Genomic DNA, 22500 nt, shown 5'->3' with positions numbered 1-22500 from the left:
TGACCCCAATAACTACCGTGGAATATGTGTCAACAGTAACCTTGGGAAAATCCTCTGCATTATTATTAACAGCAGACTCGTACATTTCCTCAATGAAAACAATGTACTGAGCAAATGTCAAATTGGCTTTTTACCAAATTACCGTACAACAGACCATGTATTCACCCTGCACACCCTAATTGACAACCAAACAAACCAAAACAAAGGCAAAGTCTTCTCATGCTTTGTTGATTTCAAAAAAGCCTTCGACTCAATCTGGCATGAGGGTCTGCTATACAAACTGATGGAAAGTGGTGTTGGGGGTAAAACATACGACATTATAAAATCCATGTACACAAACAACAAGTGTGCGGTTAAAATTGGCAAAAAACACACACATTTCTTCACACAGGGTCGTGGGGTTAGACAGGGATGCAGCTTAAGCCCCACCCTCTTCAACATATATATCAACGAATTGGCGCGGGCACTAGAAAAGTCTGCAGCACCTCCCCCTGCTAGAATCCGAAGTCAAATGTCTGCTGTTTGCTGATGATCTGGTGCTTCTGTCACCAACCAAGGAGGGCCTACAGCAGCACCTAGATCTTATGCACAGATTCTGTCAGACCTGGGCCCTGACAGTAAATCTCAGTAAGACCAAAATAATGGTGTTCCAAAAAAGGTCCAGTCACCAGGACCACAAATACAAATTCCATCTAGACACTTTTGCCCTAGAGCACACAAAAAACTATACATACCTTGGCCTAAACATCAGCGCCACAGGTAACTTCCACAAAGCTGTGAACGATCTGAGAGACAAGGCAAGAAGGGCATTCTATGCCATCAAAAGAAACATAAATTTCAACATACCAATTAGGATTTGGCTAAAAATACTTGAATCAGTCATAGAGCCCATTGCCCTTTATGGTTGTGAGGCAGAATACCTGACCACTGTGACTGACCCAAAATTAAGGAAAGATTTGACTATGTGCAGACTCAGTGAGCATAGCCTTGCTATTGAGAAAGGCCGCCGTAGGCAGACATGGCTCTCAAGAGAAGACAGGCTATGTGCTCACTGCCCACAAAATGAGGTGGAAACTGAGCTGCACTTCCTAACCTCCTGCCCAATGTATGACCATATTAGAGAGACATATTTCCCCCAGATTACACAGATCCACAAAGAATTCGAAAACAAATCCAATTTTGAAAAACTCCCATATCTTTTGGGTGAAATTCCACAGTGTGCCATCACAGCAGCAAGATTTGTGACCTGTTGCCACGAGAAAAGGGCAACCAGTGAAGAACAAACACCATTGTAAATACAACCCATATTTATGCTTATTCATTTTATCTTGTGTCCTTTAACTATTTGTACATTGTATATATATATATAATATGACATTTGTAATGTCTTTACTGTTTTGAAACTTCTGTATGTGTAATGTTTACTGTAAATTTTTGTTGTTTTTCACTTTATATATTCACTTTGTATGTTGTCTACCTCACTTGCTTTGGCAATGTTAACACATGTTTCCCATGCCAATAAAGCCCTTGAATTGAATTGAATTGAATTGAATTGAGAGAGAGAGAGCGAGAGAGAGCGAGAGAGAGAGAGAGAGGGAGAGAGAGAGGGAGAGAGAGAGAGAGAGAGGGGGAGAGAGAGAGAGGGGAGAGAGAGAGAGAGGAACACTGACAGAGATGACAGAAAGTGACAGAGGTGAGTTGGAAGAGAATTGAGAAAAGAGAGGGAGAAAGAGGGAGAGGGAGGAAGAGAGCAAGAGCAACGTAATCTGCCACAGACCACACGCAAGCAAACACGCACACACAAACACAGACACGCACACAGATATCAGGAAGTAATCTGTTCCGTGCTGACTGTGCAGGGTGCTGTCTGTAAGCAGAAGAGTGTGTATCGCACGTCAGTGTGTGTGTCTGCCGACAACAGGTTGCAAGTATGACCCTCTCACCTCAAATCTAAGGATCTCTCACCCCACTGGACAGACACATGGACACACAGCTACACGGACCAACACCATGGGCTCAAGATTAAAGTAAGTCTAACAGCTCTCGATTTTCTCTCAATCTCTCTACTCTCTCCTCTCTGTTATTGCGGCTTCTATCACTTCCTCTCTCTCGGCTGCACAGGAAGCAGGTTTGCACAGTTGCCGGCGGTAACACTGTTGCCGACGGCAATGTGATGGTACTAGTAGCCGTATTCAAAGAAGAATCAAGGCCTCACTTGTATTCTTCCACTACTTATTCTCTGTTGACCTGAACACCTTCTCCTTCCGCAGGTTGTTATGAATACTCAAACACTGAATACTACTGTCTTTAAAGTTGATCATTCATTTCTACTTTTAAAGTTGATACTTTTCATTGTCAGTTATGTGGTAGTAGAGACAGGGTAGAGGCCTCTACATGACACAACCAGACTGTCAGGCCACAGCCCTGGTCCGTCCTCCTATGTTCCCTGTACATATTACTGGTGAGGTGGGATGTTCTCGTTGTGATTTTACATTTCAGCAGGCACTCTTATCCAGAACGACTTACAGGAGCAATTAGGGTTAAGTGACTTGCTCATGGGCACGTCGTCAGATCTTTATAACTTGTCAGCTAGGGGATTCGAACTAGTGACCTTTCGGTTACGGGGCCCAACGCTCTTAACCACCAGGCTACCTACCACCTAGATGTGTTCTGTTCTTGTTCATACTGTAATGTGTTCTGTTCCAACTGTGATGTGTTCTGTTCATACTGTGATGTGTTCTGTTCCAACTGTGATGTGTTCTGTTCATACTGTAATGTGTTCTGTTCCAACTGTGATGTGTTCTGTTCTTGTTCATACTGTGATGTGTTCTGTTCCAACTGTGATGTGTTCTGTTCATACTGTAATGTGTTCTGTTCCAACTGTGATGTGTTCTGTTCTTGTTCATACTGTGATGTGTTCTGTTCTTGTTCCTGCTGTGATGTGTTCTGTTCTTGTTCATACTATGATGTGTTCTGTTCTTGTTCCTACTGTGATGTGTTATGTTCTTGTTCATACTGTGATGTGTTCTGTTCTTGTTCCTACTTTGATGTTTTCTGTTATTGGAGAAGGAGAGAGAGAGAGACGGATAGAGAGAGAGAGAGAGAGAGAGAGAGAGAGAGAGAGAGAGAGAACCGAAAGGTCACTGGTTTGAGTCCCCTATCTGACAAGCTATAAAGATCTGACGACGTGCCCATGAGCCAGTCACTTAACCCTAATTGCTCCTGTAAGTCGTTCTGGATAAGAGAGCCTGCTGATTCCCCAACCTCTCCTCCTCCATTATCACAGTGATTCCCCAACCTCTCCTCCTCCATTATCACAGTGATTCCCCAACCTCTCCTCCTCCATTATCACAGCGATTCCCCAACCTCTCCTCTAGTATCACAGTGATTCCCCAACCTCTCCTCTAGTATCACAGTGATTCCCCAACTCTCCTCTAGTATCACAGTGATTCCCCAACCTCACCTCTAGTATCACAGTGACTCCCCAACCTCTGCTCTAGTATCACAGTGATTCCCCAACCTCTCCTCTAGTATCACAGTGACTCCCCAACCTCACCTCTAGTATCACAGTGATTCCCCAACCTCTCCTCCAGTATCACAGTGATTTTACAACCTCTCCTTCAGTATCACAGTGATTCCCCAACCTCTCCTCCAGTATCACAGTGATTCCCTAACCTCTCCTCCATTATCACAGTGATTCTCCAACCTCTCCTCCATTATCACAGTGATTCCCCAACCTCTCCATCAGTATCACAGTGATTCCCCAATCTCTCCTCCATTATCACAGTGATTCCCCAACCTCTCATCCAGTATCACAGTGATTCCCCAACCTCTCCTCCATTATCACAGTGATTCCCCAACCTCTCATCCAGTATCACAGTGATTCCCCAACCTCTCCTCTAGTATCACAGTGATTCCCCAACATCTCCTCCATTATCACAGGGATTCCCCCAACATCTCCTCCATTATTGCAGGGATTTCCCCAACCTCTCCTCCGTTATCACAGTGATACCCCCAACCTCTCCTCCATTATCGCAGGGATTCCCGAACCTCTCCTCCATTATCACAGGGAATCTCCAACCTCTCCTCCATTATCACAGGGATTCCCCAACCTCTCCTCCATTATCACAGGGATTCCCCAACCTCTCCTCCATTATCACAGGGATTCCCCAACCTCTGCTCCATTATCACAGGGATTCCCCAACCTCTCCTCCATTATCACAGGGATTCCCCAACCTCTCCTCCATTATCACAGGGATTCCCCAACCTCTACTCCGTTATCACAGTGATACCCCAACCTCTCCTCCATTATCGCAGGGATTCCCCAACCTCTACTCCGTTATCATAGTGATACCCCCAACCTCTCCTCCATTATCGCAGGGATTCCCGCAATCTCTCCTCCATTATCGCAGGGATTCCCCAACCTCTACTCCGTTATCACAGGGATTCCCCCAACCTCTCCTCCATTATCGCAGGGATTCCCGCAACCTCTCCTCCATTATCGCAGGGATTCCCGCAACCACTGGAGGCTAGGTACTGGAGGAGAGGTACTGGAGAAGAGGTACTGGAGGACAGGTACTGGAGGAGAGGTACTGGAGGACAGATACTGGAGGAGAGGTACTGAAGGAGAGGTACTGGAGGAGAGGTACTGGAGGAGTGGTACAGGAGGAGAGGTACTGGAGGGTAGGTACTGGAGGACAGATACTGGAGAAGAGGTACTGGAGGAGAGGTACTGGAGGAGAGGTACTGGAGTAGAGTTACTGGAGGAAAGGTACTGAAGGTTAGGTACTGGAGGTTAGGTACTGGAGGAGAGGTACTGGAGGAGAGGTACTGGAGGAGAGGTACCGTAGGAGTGGTTTGGGAAACACTTCTCTATCACTACTGTTAATGTCATGGTGTTGTGTGTTTCTTCAGAGAAAACCCTGACAGGACCTTCTACTGGTTCTTTGAAGCATCTTGTCCAATCGCAAATGACAAAGGTGAGTTTTTGGACACACACACACACATGGACACGTATGTATAAACAGGCACAGATGCAAATGCACACAGGAGCACACACACACACACACACACACACACACACATCAATGCACGTATAGTTGAAGACGGAAGTTTACATTCACCGTAGCCAAATACATTTAAACTCAGTTTTTACAATTCCTGACATTTAATCCGAGTAAAAATTCCCTGTCTTAGATCAGCTAGGATCACCACTTAATTTTAAGAATGTGAAATGTCAGAATAATAGTAGAGAATAGTAGAGAAAATGATTTATTTCAACTTTTATTTCTTTCATCACATTCCCAGTGGGTCAGAAGTTTACATACACTCAATTAGTATTTGGTAGCATTGCCTTAAAAATGTTTAGCTTGGGTCAAACATTTTGGGTAGCCTTCCACAAGCTTCCCACGATAAGTTAGGTGAATTTTGGCCCATTCCTCCAGACAGAGCTGGTGTAACTGAGTCAGGTTTGTAGACCTCCTTGCTCGCACACGCTTTTTCAGTTCTGCCCACAAATATTCTATAGGCTTGAGGTCAGGGCTTTGTGATGGTCACTCCAATACCTTGACTTTGTTGTCCTTCAGCCATTTTGCCACAACTTTGGAAGTATGCTTGGGGTCATTGTCCATTTGGAAGACCCCTTTGCGACCAAGCTTTAACTTCCTGACTGATGTCTTGAGATGTTGCTTCAATATATCCACATCATTTTACTGCCATCTATTTTGTGAAGTACACCTGTCCCTCCTGCAGCAAAGCACCCCCACAACATGATGCTGCCACCCCCGTGCTTCAAGGTTGGGATGGTGTTCTTCGGCTTGCAATCCTCCCCCTTTTTCCTCCAAACATAACGATGGTCATTATGGCCAAACAATTCTATTTTTGTTTCATCAGACCAGAGGACATTTCTCCAAAAAATACGATCTTCGTCCCCATGTGCAGTTGCAAATCGTAATCTGGCTTTTTTTGTGGCGGTTTTGGAGCAGTGGCTTATTCCTTGCTGAGCGGCCTTTCAGGTTATGTCGATATAGGACTCGTTTTACTGTGGATATAGATACTTTTGTACCTGTTTCCTCCAGCATCTTCACAAGGTCCTTTGCTGTTGTTCTGGGATTGATTTGCACTTTTTGCACCAAGTCTCTAGGAGACAGAACGCGTCTCCTTCCTGAGTGGTATGATGGCTGCGTGGTCCCATGGTGTTTATACTTGTGTACTATTGTTTGTACAGATGAACGTGGTACCTTCAGGTGTTTGGAAATAGCTGAGTTTGAAGGTAGGCCTTGAAATACATCCACAGGTACACCTCCAATTGACTCAAATGATATCAATTAGCCTATCAGAAGCTTCTAAAGCCATGACATCCTTTTCTGTAATTTTCTGTAATTTCCAAGCTGTTTAAAGGCACAGTCAACTTAGTGTTTGTAAACTTCTGCCCCACTGGAATTGTGATACAGTGAATTATAAGTGAAATAATCTGTCTGTAAACAATTGTTGGAAAAATTACTTGTGTCATGCACAAAGCAGATGTCCTAACTGACTTGCCAAAACTATAGTTTGTTAACAAGAAATTTGTGGAGTTTTAATGACTCCAACTCTATGTAAACTTCCGACTTCAACTGTACACACGCACACACACTCATTTCTGGTGTAGGTAAGAATCTCACAAACTTCCTGTCATGTGATCCGCCCAAAAAACCACAGCAGCCTGCTCCTGGTTACCATGGATATGGTAACCATACCCAGCGAGAGAGAGAGGGAGGGAGGGAGGGAGGGAGGGAGGGAGGGAGGGAGGGAGGGAGAAAAAGACAGACAGACAGACAGACAGACAGTTGAGAGAAAAAGACAGAGAGGACCACAACAGGACATCAGTCAAACTGAAAGTGAGGGGGTTTGGTGGACCGTGTTCTTCAATAAAAACATGACATGAGTTTGGTGTTTGTATGTGTGTGTGTGTGTGTGTGTGTGTGTGTGTGTGTGTGTGTGTGTGTGTGTGTGTGTGTGTGTGTGTGTGTGTGTGTGTGTGTGTGTGTGTGTGTATGTTCATCCTGTCTCTCATTTTGTCCTGTGTAGATCCTGACGTGTTGTTTCAGTTTCCTGAAGACTTCAGTGATGAGGTAAAAACACCATTCTTCTACACACACACACACACACACACACACACACACACACACACACACACAGGTACCTGTGCATACAGATGCAGTACAGATTCCTCCATGTCTAACTTCATATACATTTCAAATATTTTATCTGTTCATAACGTGTGTATGTGCGTGTGTATGCGTGCGCGCGTGCGTGCGTGTGTGTCCAGGAATCCCGACAGACTCTACCAAGGTTCTGCTTTCCCTATGACATAGAGAGGTAAGTGATAGTATGTTTTTACTGTAGCAAGAGATTCCACATAGAGAGAGAGAGATTATGGACACATAGAGAGACGGAGATTATGGACACAGAGAGAGAGAAATTAAGGACACATAGAGATTTTCATCCATCCTTATTCCCTCCCTCCCTCTCCCCTCCATCCATCCATCCTCCCTCCCTCCCCCTCCCTCCCCCTCCCTCCCTCCCTCCCTCCCTCCCTCCCTCCCTCCCTCCCTCCCTCCCTCCATCCATCCTTTTCTTCCTCACTTCATCCACCCTTCCATCCTCCTCCTCCTCCTCCTCTTCCCCCTACCCTCCTCCTTCTCCTCCCCCCCCTCCACCTCCACCTCCTCCTCCTCCTCTTCCTCCTCCTCCTCCTCCTCCCTCCTCTTCCCCCTACCCTCCTCCTCCCTCCTCCTTCTCCCCCCCCCCCCTCCTCCTCCTTCCTCCCTCCTCCTCCTCCTCCTCCTCCTTCCTCCTCCTCCTCCTCCTCCCCTCCCTCCTCCTCCTCCTCCCCGTTCCTCCTCCTCCATCAGAGTGAGAGATGTGGTAGCAGTGCAACACTTCACCTTTGTGTTGACTGACTTGGAGGGATGCCAACGCTTCGGCTTCTGTCGCCTCACCAGCAGCTCACACACCTGCCTCTGTATGCTTAGGTAAGAGAGAGAGTGTGTGTGTGTGTGTGTGTGTGTGTGTGTGTGTGTGTGTGTGTGTGTGTGTGTGTGTGTGTGTGTGTGTGTGTGTGTGTGTGTGTGTGTGTGTGTGTGTGTGTGTGTGTGTGTGTGTGTGTGTGTATCTCTGTATTTAGTGAAAACATTAACCATACACTACTGTCATAATATGTGTAATTGTGTGTTGTAGCTACCTACCTTGGTTTGAGGTGTTTTACAAACTTCTGAACAACCTGGCTGACTATCTGACCAAGGGACAGGTGAGTCTCTTAATAACCTGGCTGACTATCTGACCAAGGGACAGGTGAGTCTCTTAATAACCTGGCTGACTATCTGACCAAGGGACAGGTGGGTCTCTCAATAACCTGGCTGACAATCTGACCAAGGGACAGGTGGGTCTCTCAATAACCTGGCTGAGTGTCTGTGGGTTTCATCTCCTCCCTCCCTCGTACTTGATTGATAAATGAATGTCACTGTCTGAAGAGAGTTGGGCCAGAAACCGAAAGGTCGCTGGTTCAAATCCCCTGGCCGACAAGGTGAGCAATCTGTCGATGTGGCCTTGAACAAGACACTTAACCCTCATTTGCTCCAGGGGCGCTGTGCTACTATTACGGAGCCTGTAAAACAACACGTCACTGCACCTACCTGGTGTGTGAAAATAAAACATCGTAATTGTTTTCATGGGATGAGTTTGACACCTCTGCTTTAACCTGGACTGTATTGTGTCTACAGTTCTTTACAGTCAAGTTCCTTCACACATTTTCCTGGCTTTTCTTTGTCAAGTCACTTTAATTAGTATTTCATAAGCATTTAATTAGTATTTCATAAGCATTTAATTAGTATTTCATAAGCATTTAATTAGTATTTCATAGGTATTTCATTAGTGCTTCAAAAGTATTTCAATAGTGTTTCATGAGTATCGCTTGCTTCTCAACAGACCAATGAGATGCGAGAACTGCTGGGCGCCCTCTACACACATCCCCTGCCATTGGCTGTCGGCTCTGTCACTCTGCAGCTGGTAAGCCTCAACTAGTCTATTCACATCATACATCTCTACTGTCCCATCAATTCTAATTCCAAGTGGAAATTCCAATTAAATAGGAACCCATTATATAGGAAACACAATCATATTACATTACGCGGTTGTCATTTAAACTGTTTTCTGTGTTGTAGTGTATCGTGTGGATTTGTTATTAGATAGAGGGGTTTTCTGGGCTGTGTGGTAGTGTGTTGTGTTTCTCTCTGAGGGAGAGAAGCTATTGGTCAGGACAGAGATGCCCCGCCCTCCTGGACATGCCCCCCTCACCCTGGGGAAGGGGCAGGAAGGGGTGAGTCCTGGAACCCTGCTAGGTCTGGACTAACACCTAGAACCTAACACCTGGTTTGGACTAACACCTAGAACCTAAAACCTGGTCTGTTTTAACACCTAGAACCTAAAGCCTGGTCTGGACTAACACCTAGAACCTAAAAATTGGTCTGGGCTCACAGCTAGTAACTAAAACCTGGTCCGTCATAACACTTAGAACCTAAAACCTGGTCTGGACTAACACCCACTAGAACCTTAAAACTGGTCTGCTGCACTAACACCTAGAACCTAAAACCTGATCTGGATAAACACCTAGAACCTAAAACCTGGTCTGGATTAACACCTCTAACCTAAAACCTGGTCTGGATTAGCACCTAGAACCTGGTCTGGATTAACACCTAGAACCTAAAACCTGGTCTGGATTAACACCTATAACCTATAACCTGGTCTGGATTAACACCTAGAACCTAAAACATGGTCTGGATTAGCACCTAGAACCTGGTCTGGATTAACACCTATAACCTTTAACCTGGTCTGGATTAACACCTATAACCTAAAACCTGGTCTGGATTAGCACCTATAACCTATAACCTGGTCTGGATTAACACCTATAACCTGGTCTGGATTAACACCTATAACCTATAACCTGGTCTGGATTAACACCTATAACCTGGTCTGGATTAACACCTATAACCTAAAACCTGGTCTGGATTAACACCTATAACCTATAACCTGGTCTGGATTAACACCTATAACCTAAATCCTGGTCTGGATGAACACCTATAACCTATAACCTGGTCTGGATTAACACCTATAACCTATAACCTGGTCTGGATTAACACCTATAACCTATAACCTGGTCTGGATTAACACCTATAACCTAAAACCTGGTCTGGATTAACACCTATAACCTAAAACCTGGTCTGGATTAACACCTATAACCTGGTCTGGATTAGCACCTATAACCTATAACCAGGTCTGGATTAACACCTATAACCTGGTCTGGATTAACACCTATAACCTAAAACCTGGTCTGGATTAACACCTATAACCTATAACCTGGTCTGGATTAACACCTATAACCTATAACCTGGTCTGGATTAACACCTAGAACCTTAAACCTGGTCTGGATTAACATCTATAACCTGGTCTGGATTAACACCTAGAACCTAAAACCTGGTCTGGATTAACACCTATAACCTGGTCTGGATTAACACCTATAACCTATAACCTGGTCTGGATTAACACCTATAACCTATAACCTGTTCTGGATTAACACCTATAACCTATAACCTTATCTACTACTAAACCAAGACATAGTTAACACCTAAAACTAGACAAATTAAAAATCTAAATCACCTGGACACTCGGTGAACCCTGGTTCTCTCAAGATCATCTCTCAGAACCAGACCTGATAACAGGATCATGATGGGTCAACCAGTACTAACATACACCCAGATGTTGTTCTTTCTGACTAGGACTGCACCTCAAATGGCATCCTATTCCCTGCATAGAGCCCTATGCACCATGGTCAGAAATAGTGCACTTCTGGAATAGGGTGCCATTTGGGATGGAAACTAACTGCTACTTGTTCCCTTCTTCCCTAGGTCCCATACTTCATCGCTCCAGACCCCAGAGGACTCCCTTCCATCCCTGAGAGTGTGAGTCTGCTGTCACTGTAATACATTAACCCTGACCCTAACCCTGACCCTGACCCTAACCTGACCCTGATCCTGACCCTGACCCTAACCCTGACCCTGACCCTGATCCTGACCCTGATCCTAACCCTGATCCTAACCCTGACCCTGATCCTAACCCTAACCCTGACCCTGACCCTGATCCTGACCCTAACCCTGACCCTGACCCTGATCCTAACCCTGACCCTGACCCTGACCCTAACCCTGACCCTAACCCTGACCCTGACCCTAACCCTAACCCTGACCCTGACCCTAACCCTGACCCTAACCCTAACCCTGACCCTGACCCTAACCCTAACCCTGACCCTGACCCTAACCCTAACCCTGACCCTGACCCTAACCCTGACCCTGACACTAACCCTAACCCTGACCCTGACCCTAACCCTAATCCTGACCCTAACCCTGACCCTGACCCTGACCCTAACCCTAATCCTGACCCTGACCCCACCCCAGAGGGCTCCCCTCCATCCCTGACAGTGTTAGTTGGCTGTCACTATAATACACTGTTGTAATCATCTATGTGTCAAACTCATTCCATGGAGGGCTGAGTGTCTGCTGTTCATTTCTCCTACCTTGAACTTGATTGATGAAGTAAGGTCCTTAATTAGTAAGAAACTCCCCCCACCTGCTTGTCTCGGGCTTAATTGAAAGGAAAAAACATAATCCAGTAGACACGAGGCCCTCCATGGAATGAGTTTGATCTACAGTGTGTCTGAACCATAATGCTACTGCTGTTGGTACATTGATAATAGTGTTTGGTTCTAAGTTCTGCTACAAATTAAAGTCAAACTCAGAAGAGCGATTAATGCTGATTCATTCACCACACTGGGTCGTACAGATGTCAGATGTATTCATCACACTGGGTCGTACAGATGTATTAACCACACTGGGTTGTACAGATGTATTCACCACACTGGGTCGTATAGATGTTAGATGTATTCACCACACTGGGTCGTACAGATGTTAGATGTATTCACCACACTGGGTCGTACAGATGTATTCACCACACTGGGTCGTACAGATGTTAGATGTATTCACCACACTGGGTCGTACAGATGTTAGATGTATTCACCACACTGGGAAGTACAGATGTTAGATGTATTCATCACACTGGGTCGTACAGATGTATTCACCACACTGGGTCGTACAGATGTATCACCACACTGGGTCGTACAGATGTATTCACCACACTGGGTCGTACAGATGTATTCACCACACTGGGTCGTACAGATGTTAGATGTATTCACCACACTGGGTCGTACAGATGTTAGATGTATTCACCACACTGGGTCGTACAGATGTTAGATGTATTCACCACACTGGGTCATACAGATGTTAGATGTATTCACCACACTGGGTCGTACAGCCTCTAGATGTATTCACCACACTGGGTTGTACAGATGTATTCACCACACTGGGTCGTATAGATGTTAGATGTATTCACCACACTGGGTCGTACAGATGTTAGATGTATTCACCACACTGGGTCGTACAGATGTTAGATGTATTCACCACACTGGGTCGTACAGATGTTAGATGTATTCACCACACTGGGTTGTACAGATGTTAGATGTATTCACCACACTGGGTCGTATAGATGTTAGATGTATTCACCACACTGGGTCGTACAGATGTTAGATGTATTCACCACACTGGGTTGTACAGATGTTAGATGTATTCACCACACTGGGTCGTACAGATGTATTCACCACACTGGGTCGTACAGATGTATTCACCACACTGGGTAATACAGCTGCAAAGACAAGATATGACGTCACAATCACATATATTTACAACCTCTGACTAAACACCCCCCCCCCTCTTCCCAAACAGACCCCCCTCCTGTGTCGAAAAACAATGAATTGTTAGGCAGGTGGGGTTATTGTCCCAGTTTGAGTCCAGAACCTTCGGACTCACGTGCCTCCTACCTCACCGTTATGGAAAGATCCTGTTTAGAGACTGCCCTTTACACATAGTGTAGATCATTCCATTTGACTCAGAACACATTCTTTACTGTTGCTAGGCTACTTATATGAGTACAAATATACTAAAATATGCTCAAGGCAATTAGTCAGTTTCCAGCGATAGTATATACATCTCAAGATGACCAGTGTCTTGACATTGATTATACATCTCATAGATGACCCCTGTCTTAACATTGATTATACTATACATCTCATAGATGACCCCTGTCTTAACATTGATTATACATCTCATAGATTACCCCTGTCTTGACATTGATTATACTATACATCTCATAGATGACCCCTGTCTTAACATTGATTATACTATACATCTCATAGATGACCCCTGTCTTAACGTTGATTATACTATTCATTGCATAGATGACCCCTGTCTTAACATTGATTATACATCTCATAGATTACCCCTATCTTAACGTTGATTATACTATACATCTCATAGATGACCCCTGTCTTAACGTTGATTATACTATACATCTCATAGATGACCCCTGTCTTGACATTGATTATACTACACATCTCATAGATGACCCCTGTCTTAATGTTGATTATACTATACATCTCATAGATGACCCCTGTCTTAACATTGATTATACATCTCATAGATTACCCCTGTCTTAACATTGATTATACATCTCATAGATGACCCCTGTCTTAACGTTGATTATACTATACATCTCATAGATGACCCCTGTCTTAACGTTGATTATACTATACATCTCATAGATGACCCCTGTCTTGACATTGATTATACTATAGATGACCCCTGTCTTGACATCTCATCTCATAGATGACCCCTGTCTTAATGTTGATTATACTATACATCTCAAAGATGACCCCTGTCTTAACATTGATTATACATCTCATAGATTACCCCTGTCTTGACATTGATTATACTATACATCTCATAGATGACCCCTGTCTTAACATTGATTATACATCTCATAGATGACCCCTGTCTTAACGTTGATTATACTATACATCTCATAGATGACCCCTGTCTTAACGTTGATTATACTATACATCTCATAGATGACCCCTGTCTTGACATTGATTATACTATACATCTCATAGATGACCCCTGTCTTAACGTTGATTATACTATACATCTCATAGATGACCCCTGTCTTAACATTGATTATACATCTCATAGATGACCCCTGTCTTGACGTTGATTATACATCTCATAGATGACCCCTGTCTTAACATTGATTATACATCTCATAGATGACCCCTGTCTTGACGTTGGTTATACATCTCATCGATGACCCCTGTCTTAACATTGATTATACATCTCATGGATGACCACTGTCTTAACAATGATTATACATCTCATAGATGACCACTGTCTTAACATTGATTATACATCTCATAGATGACCACTGTCTTAACATTGATTATACATCTCATAGATGACCCCTGTCTTAACATTGATTATACATCTCATAGATGACCCCTTAACATTGATTATACTTGAGATGACGTCTTAACATTGATTATCCATCTCATAGATGACCCCTGTCTTAACATTGATTATAAATCTCATAGATGACCCCTGTCTTAACATTGATTATACATCTCATAGATGACCCCTGTCTTAACGTTGATTATACTATACATCTCATAGATGACCCCTGTCTTGACATTGATTATACTATACATTATACATCATAGATGACCCCTGTCTTAACATTGATTATACTATACATCTCATAGATGACCCCTGTCTTGACATTGATTATACTCTCATACATCTCATAGATGACCCCTGTCTTAACGTTATATTCTCATAGATGACCCCTAACATTGATTATACATCTCATAGATGACCCCTGTCTTAACATTGATTATACATCTCATAGATGACCCCTGTCTTAATTATACATCATCTCATAGATGACCCCTGTCTTAACATTGATTATACTATACATCTCATAGATGACCCCTGTCTTAACGTTGATTATACTATACATCTCATAGATGACCCCTGTCTTAACGATTATACTATACATCTCATAGATGACCCCTGTCTTAACATTGATTATACATCTCATAGATGACCCCTGTCTTAACATTGATTATACATCTCATAGATGACCCCTATCTTAACGTTGATTATACTATACATCTCATAGATGACCCCTTAACATTGTCTTAATCGATGATTATACTTGATTATACATCTCATAGATGACCCCTGTCTTAACATTGATTATACTAAACATTGATTATACATCTCATAGATGACCCCCCTGTCTTAACGTTGATTATACTATACATCTCATAGATGACCCCTGTCTTAACATTGATTATACATCTCTCATAGATGACCCCTATCTTAACGTTGATTATACTATACATCTCATAGATGACCCCTGTCTTAACATTGATTATACTATACATCTCATAGATGACCCCTGTCTTAACATTGATTATACATCATCTCATAGATGACCCCTGTCTTAACATTGATTATACATCTCATAGATGACCCCTGTCTTAACATTGATTATACATCTCATAGATGACCCCTATCTTAACGTTGATTATAATATACATCTAATAGATGACCCCTGTCTTGACATTGATTATACATCTCATAGATTACCTTATGTTATACTTAACATTGATTATACATCTCATAGATTACCCATGTCTTAACATTGATTATACATCTCATAGATGACCCCTGTCTTAACGTTGATTATACTATACATCTCATAGATGACCCCTGTCTTGACATTGATTATACTATACATCTCATAGATGACCCCTGTCTTAATGTTGATTATACTATACATCTCAAAGATGACCCCTGTCTTAACATTGATTATACATCTCATAGATTACCCCTGTCTTGACATTGATTATACTATACATCTCATAGATGACCCCTGTCTTAACATTGATTATACATCTCATAGATGACCCCTGTCTTAACATTGATTATACATCTCATAGATGACCCCTGTCTTAACGATTGATTATTATACATCTCATAGATGACCCCTGTCTTAACGATTATACTATTGATGATACTGATACATCTCATAGATGACCCCTGTCTTAACATTGATTATACATCTCATAGATGACCCCTGTCTTAACATTGATTATACATCTCATAGATGACCCCTGTCTTGACGTTGGTTATACATCTCATCGATGACCCCTGTCTTAACATTGATTATACATCTCATGGATGACCACTGTCTTAACAATGATTATACATCTCATAGATGACCACTGTCTTAACATTGATTATACATCTCATAGATGACCACTGTCTTAACATTGATTATACATCTCATAGATGACCCCTGTCTTAACATTGATTATACATCTCATAGATGACCCCTGTCTTGACGTTGATTATCCATCTCATAGATGACCCCTGTCTTAACATTGATTATAAATCTCATAGATGACCCCTGTCTTAACATTGATTATACATCTCATAGATGACCCCTGTCTTAACGTTGATTATACTATACATCTCATAGATGACCCCTGTCTTGACATTGATTATACTATACATCTCATAGATGACCCCTGTCTTAACATTGATTATACTATACATCTCATAGATGACCCCTGTCTTGACATTGATTATACATCTCATAGATGACCCCTGTCTTAACATTGATTATACTATACATCTCATAGATGACCCCTGTCTTAACGTTGATTATACTATACATCTCATAGATGACCCCTGTCTTAACGTTGATTATACATCTCATAGATGACCATAGATGACCCCTGTCTTAACATTGATTATACATCTCATAGATGACCCCTGTCTTAACATTGATTATACATCTCATAGATGACCCCTGTCTTAACGTTGATTATACTATACATCTCATAGATGACCCCTGTCTTAACGTTGATTATACTATACATCTCATAGATGACCCCTGTCTTAACATTGATTATACTAAACATCTCATAGATGACCCCTGTCTTAACATTGATTATACATCTCATAGATGACCCCTGTCTTAACATTGATTATACATCTCATAGATGACCCCTATCTTAACGTTGATTATACTATCTCATAGATGACCCCTGTCTTAAAGTTGATTATACTATACATCTCATAGATGACCCCTGTCTTAACATTGATTATACATCTCATAGATGACCCCTGTCTTAACATTGATTATACATCTCATAGATGACCCCTGTCTTAACGTTGATTATACTATACATCTAATAGATGACCCTGTCTTGACATTGATTATACATCTCATAGATGACCCCTGTCTTAACATTGATTATACATCTCATAGATGACCCAACATGATCTTAACATTGATTATACATCTCATAGATGACCCCTGTCTTAACGTTGATTATACTATACATCTCATAGATGACCCCTGTCTTGACATTGATTATACTATACATCTCATAGATGACCCCTGTCTTAACATTGATTATACTATACATCTCATAGATGACCCCTGTCTTAACATTGATTATACATTGATTATACTTGATACATCTCATAGATGACCCCTGTCTTAACATTGATTATACATCTCATAGATGACCCCTGTCTTAACATTGATTATACATCTCATAGATGACCCCTGTCTTAACATTGATTATACATCTCATAGATGACCCCTGTCTTAACGTTGATTATACTATACATCTCATAGATGACCCCTGTCTTGACATTGATTATACATCTCATAGATGACCCCTGTCTTAACATTGATTATACATCTCATAGATGACCCCTGTCTTAACATTGATTATACATCTCATAGATGACCCCTGTCTTAACGTTGATTATACTATACATCTCATAGATGACCCCTGTCTTAACATTGATTATACTATACATCTCATAGATGACCCCTGTCTTAACATTGATTATACTATACATCTCATAGATGACCCCTGTCTTAACATTGATTATACATCTCATAGATTACCCCTGTCTTAACATTGATTATACTATACATCTCATAGATGACCCCTTGTCATCTCATAGATGACCCTGTCTTAACATTGATTATACATCTCATAGATGACCCCTGTCTTAACATTGATTATACATCTCATAGGTTATACATCTCATCGATGACCCCTGTCTTAACATTGATTATACATCTCATGACCCCTGTCTTAACATTGATTATACATCTGACCACTGTCTTAACAATGATTATACATCTCATAGATGACCACTTATACATCTCATCTAGATGACCACTGTCTTAACATTGATTATACATCTCATAGATGACCACTGTCTTAACATTGATTATACATCTCATAGATGACCCCTGTCTTAACATTGATTATACATCTCATAGATGACCCCTGTCTTAACATTGATTATACATCTCATAGATGACCCCTGTCTTAACATTGATTATACATCTCATAGATGACCCCTGTCTTAACATTGATTATACTATACATCTCATAGATGACCCCTGTCTTAACATTGATTATACTATACATCTCATAGATGACCCCTGTCTTGACATTGATTATACTATACATCTCATAGATGACCCCTGTCTTAACATTGATTATACTATACATCTCATAGATGACCCCTGTCTTAACATTGATTATACATCTCATAGATGACCCCTGTCTTAACATTGATTATACTATACATCTCATAGATGACCCCTGTCTTAACGTTGATTATACTATACATCTCATAGATGACCCCTGTCTTAACGTTGATTATACTATACATCGCATAGATGACCCCTGTCTTAACATTGATTATACATCTCATAGATGACCCCTGTCTTAACATTGATTATACATCTCATAGATGACCCCTATCTTAACGTTGATTATACTATACATCTCATAGATGACCCCTGTCTTAACGTTGATTATACTATACATCTCATAGATGACCCCTGTCTTAACATTGATTATACTAAACATCTCATAGATGACCCCTGTCTTAACGTTGATTATACTATACATCGCATAGATGACCCCTGTCTTAACATTGATTATACATCTCATAGATTACCCCTATCTTAACGTTGATTATACTATACATCTCATAGATGACCCCTGTCTTAAAGTTGATTATACTATACATCTCATAGATGACCCCTGTCTTAACATTGATTATACATCTCATAGATGACCCCTGTCTTAACATTGATTATACATCTCATAGATGACCCCTATCTTAACGTTGATTATAATATACATCTAATAGATGACCCCTGTCTTGACATTGATTATACATCTCATAGATTACCCATGTCTTAACATTGATTATACATCTCATAGATTACCCATGTCTTAACATTGATTATACATCTCATAGATGACCCCTGTCTTAACGTTGATTATACTATACATCTCATAGATGACCCCTGTCTTGACATTGATTATACTATACATCTCATAGATGACCCCTGTCTTAATGTTGATTATACTATACATCTCAAAGATGACCCCTGTCTTAACATTGATTATACATCTCATAGATTACCCCTGTCTTGACATTGATTATACTATACATCTCATAGATGACCCCTGTCTTAACATTGATTATACATCTCATAGATGACCCCTGTCTTAACGTTGATTATACTATACATCTCATAGATGACCCCTGTCTTAACGTTGATTATACTATACATCTCATAGATGACCCCTGTCTTGACATTGATTATACTATACATCTCATAGATGACCCCTGTCTTGACGTTGATTATACATCTCATAGATGACCCCTGTCTTAACATTGATTATACATCTCATAGATGACCCCTGTCTTGACGTTGGTTATACATCTCATCGATGACCCCTGTCTTAACATTGATTATACATCTCATGGATGACCACTGTCTTAACAATGATTATACATCTCATAGATGACCACTGTCTTAACATTGATTATACATCTCATAGATGACCACTGTCTTAACATTGATTATACATCTCATAGATGACCCCTGTCTTAACATTGATTATACATCTCATAGATGACCCCTGTCTTGACGTTGATTATCCATCTCATAGATGACCCCTGTCTTAACATTGATTATAAATCTCATAGATGACCCCTGTCTTAACATTGATTATACATCTCATAGATGACCCCTGTCTTAACGTTGATTATACTATACATCTCATAGATGACCCCTGTCTTGACATTGATTATACTATACATCTCATAGATGACCCCTGTCTTAACATTGATTATACTATACATCTCATAGATGACCCCTGTCTTGACATTGATTATACTATACATCTCATAGATGACCCCTGTCTTGACGTTGATTATACTATCATCTCATAGATGACCCCTGTCTTAACATTGATTATACATCTCATAGATGACCCCTGTCTTAACGTTGATTATACTATACATCTCATAGATGACCCCTGTCTTAACATTGATTATACATCTCATAGATGACCCCTGTCTTAACATTGATTATACATCTCATAGATGACCCCTGTCTTAATGTTGATTATACTATACATCTCAAAGATGACCCCTGTCTTAACATTGATTATACATCTCATAGATTACCCCTGTCTTGACATTGATTATACTATACATCTCATAGATGATCCCTGTCTTAACATTGATTATACATCTCATAGATGACCCCTGTCTTAACGTTGATTATACTATACATCTCATAGATGACCCCTGTCTTAACGTTGATTATACTATACATCTCATAGATGACCCCTGTCTTGACATTGATTATACTATACATCTCATAGATGACCCCTGTCTTAACGTTGATTATACTATACATCTCATAGATGACCCCTGTCTTAACATTGATTATACATCTCATAGATGACCCCTGTCTTAACATTGATTATACATCTCATAGATGACCCCTGTCTTAACGTTGATTATACTATACATCTCATAGATGACCCCTGTCTTAACGTTGATTATACTATACATCTCATAGATGACCCCTGTCTTGACATTGATTATACTACACATCTCATAGATGACCCCTGTCTTAATGTTGATTATACTATACATCTCATAGATGACCCCTGTCTTAACATTGATTATACATCTCATAGATTACCCCTGTCTTAACATTGATTATACATCTCATAGATGACCCCTGTCTTAACGTTGATTATACTATACATCTCATAGATGACCCCTGTCTTAACGTTGATTATACTATACATCTCATAGATGACCCCTGTCTTGACATTGATTATACTATACATCTCATAGATGACCCCTGTCTTAACATTGATTATACTATACATCTCATAGATGACCCCTGTCTTAACATTGATTATACATCTCATAGATGACCCCTGTCTTAACGTTGATTATACATCTCATCGATGACCCCTGTCTTAACATTGATTATACATCTCATGGATGACCACTGTCTTAACAATGATTATACATCTCATAGATGACCACTGTCTTAACATTGATTATACATCTCATAGATGACCACTGTCTTAACATTGATTATACATCTCATAGATGACCCCTGTCTTAACATTGATTATACATCTCATAGATGACCCCTGTCTTGACGTTGATTATCCATCTCATAGATGACCCCTGTCTTAACATTGATTATAAATCTCATAGATGACCCCTGTCTTAACATTGATTATACATCTCATAGATGACCCCTGTCTTAACGTTGATTATACTATACATCTCATAGATGACCCCTGTCTTGACATTGATTATACTATACATCTCATAGATGACCCCTGTCTTAACATTGATTATACTATACATCTCATAGATGACCCCTGTCTTGACATTGATTATACTATACATCTCATAGATGACCCCTGTCTTGACGTTGATTATACTATACATCTCATAGATGACCCCTGTCTTAACATTGATTATACATCTCATAGATGACCCCTGTCTTAACATTGATTATACATCTCATAGATGACCCCTGTCTTAACATTGATTATACTATACATCTCATAGATGACCCCTGTCTTAACGTTGATTATACTATACATCGCCCAGATGACCCCTGTCTTAACATTGATTATACATCTCATAGATGACCCCTGTCTTAACATTGATTATACATCTCATAGATGACCCCTGTCTTAACATTGATTATACATCTCATAGATGACCCCTATCTTAACGTTGATTATACTATACATCTCATAGATGACCCCTGTCTTGACGTTGACAGAGAGATCACTACGGGAAGATAAGACATTATAAAGTGTCTCCATGGTTACGACAGGTCTTACAGTACAGCAGGACCTGAATGCTTTAAGTTAAGTGGTACCTATTGTTTTAATACTGTGTGTGTGTGTGTGTGTGTGTGTGTGTGTGTGTGTGTGTGTGTGTGTGTGTGTGTGTGTGTGTGTGTGTGTGTGTGTGTGTGTGTGTGTGCTACAGAGGAACCTGACAGAGTTGGTGGTAGCGGTAGATGTGTCTAACCTCCTCCAGCTCTATGCCAGCATGTTGTTTGAGAGAC

At 41.2% G+C, this 22500-nt stretch overlaps 1 protein-coding gene across 4 annotated transcripts in view; it reads left to right on the top strand.

Moving 5' to 3' along the window:
- The first annotated feature begins 1738 nt into the window (after positions 1-1738).
- Positions 1739-22500, top strand: part of dennd1c (DENN domain containing 1C) — a 35689-nt gene continuing 14927 nt past the window's right edge. The window contains exons 1-10 of one of the 4 annotated variants that reach the window (XM_065001042.1): positions 1739-2027; positions 4915-4979; positions 7069-7112; positions 7310-7359; positions 7896-8015; positions 8221-8290; positions 8968-9048; positions 9278-9358; positions 10944-10997; positions 22422-22500. The exon at positions 22422-22500 is cut by the window's right edge and continues 32 nt beyond it. In XM_065001042.1, coding sequence (XP_064857114.1) covers positions 2011-2027; positions 4915-4979; positions 7069-7112; positions 7310-7359; positions 7896-8015; positions 8221-8290; positions 8968-9048; positions 9278-9358; positions 10944-10997; positions 22422-22500 — 661 coding nt within the window. In that variant the 5' untranslated portion in view covers positions 1739-2010. The remainder of the gene's footprint in view (positions 2028-4914; positions 4980-7068; positions 7113-7309; positions 7360-7895; positions 8016-8220; positions 8291-8967; positions 9049-9277; positions 9359-10943; positions 10998-22421) is intronic. The other 3 variants (XM_065001040.1, XM_065001045.1, XM_065001041.1) reach the window with 3 other exon arrangements.

This window comes from Oncorhynchus nerka, linkage group LG15 (assembly GCF_034236695.1).
Source record: "Oncorhynchus nerka isolate Pitt River linkage group LG15, Oner_Uvic_2.0, whole genome shotgun sequence".
Taxonomy (NCBI): domain Eukaryota; kingdom Metazoa; phylum Chordata; class Actinopteri; order Salmoniformes; family Salmonidae; genus Oncorhynchus; species Oncorhynchus nerka.
This window is presented reverse-complemented; position numbering and strand designations above follow the sequence as displayed.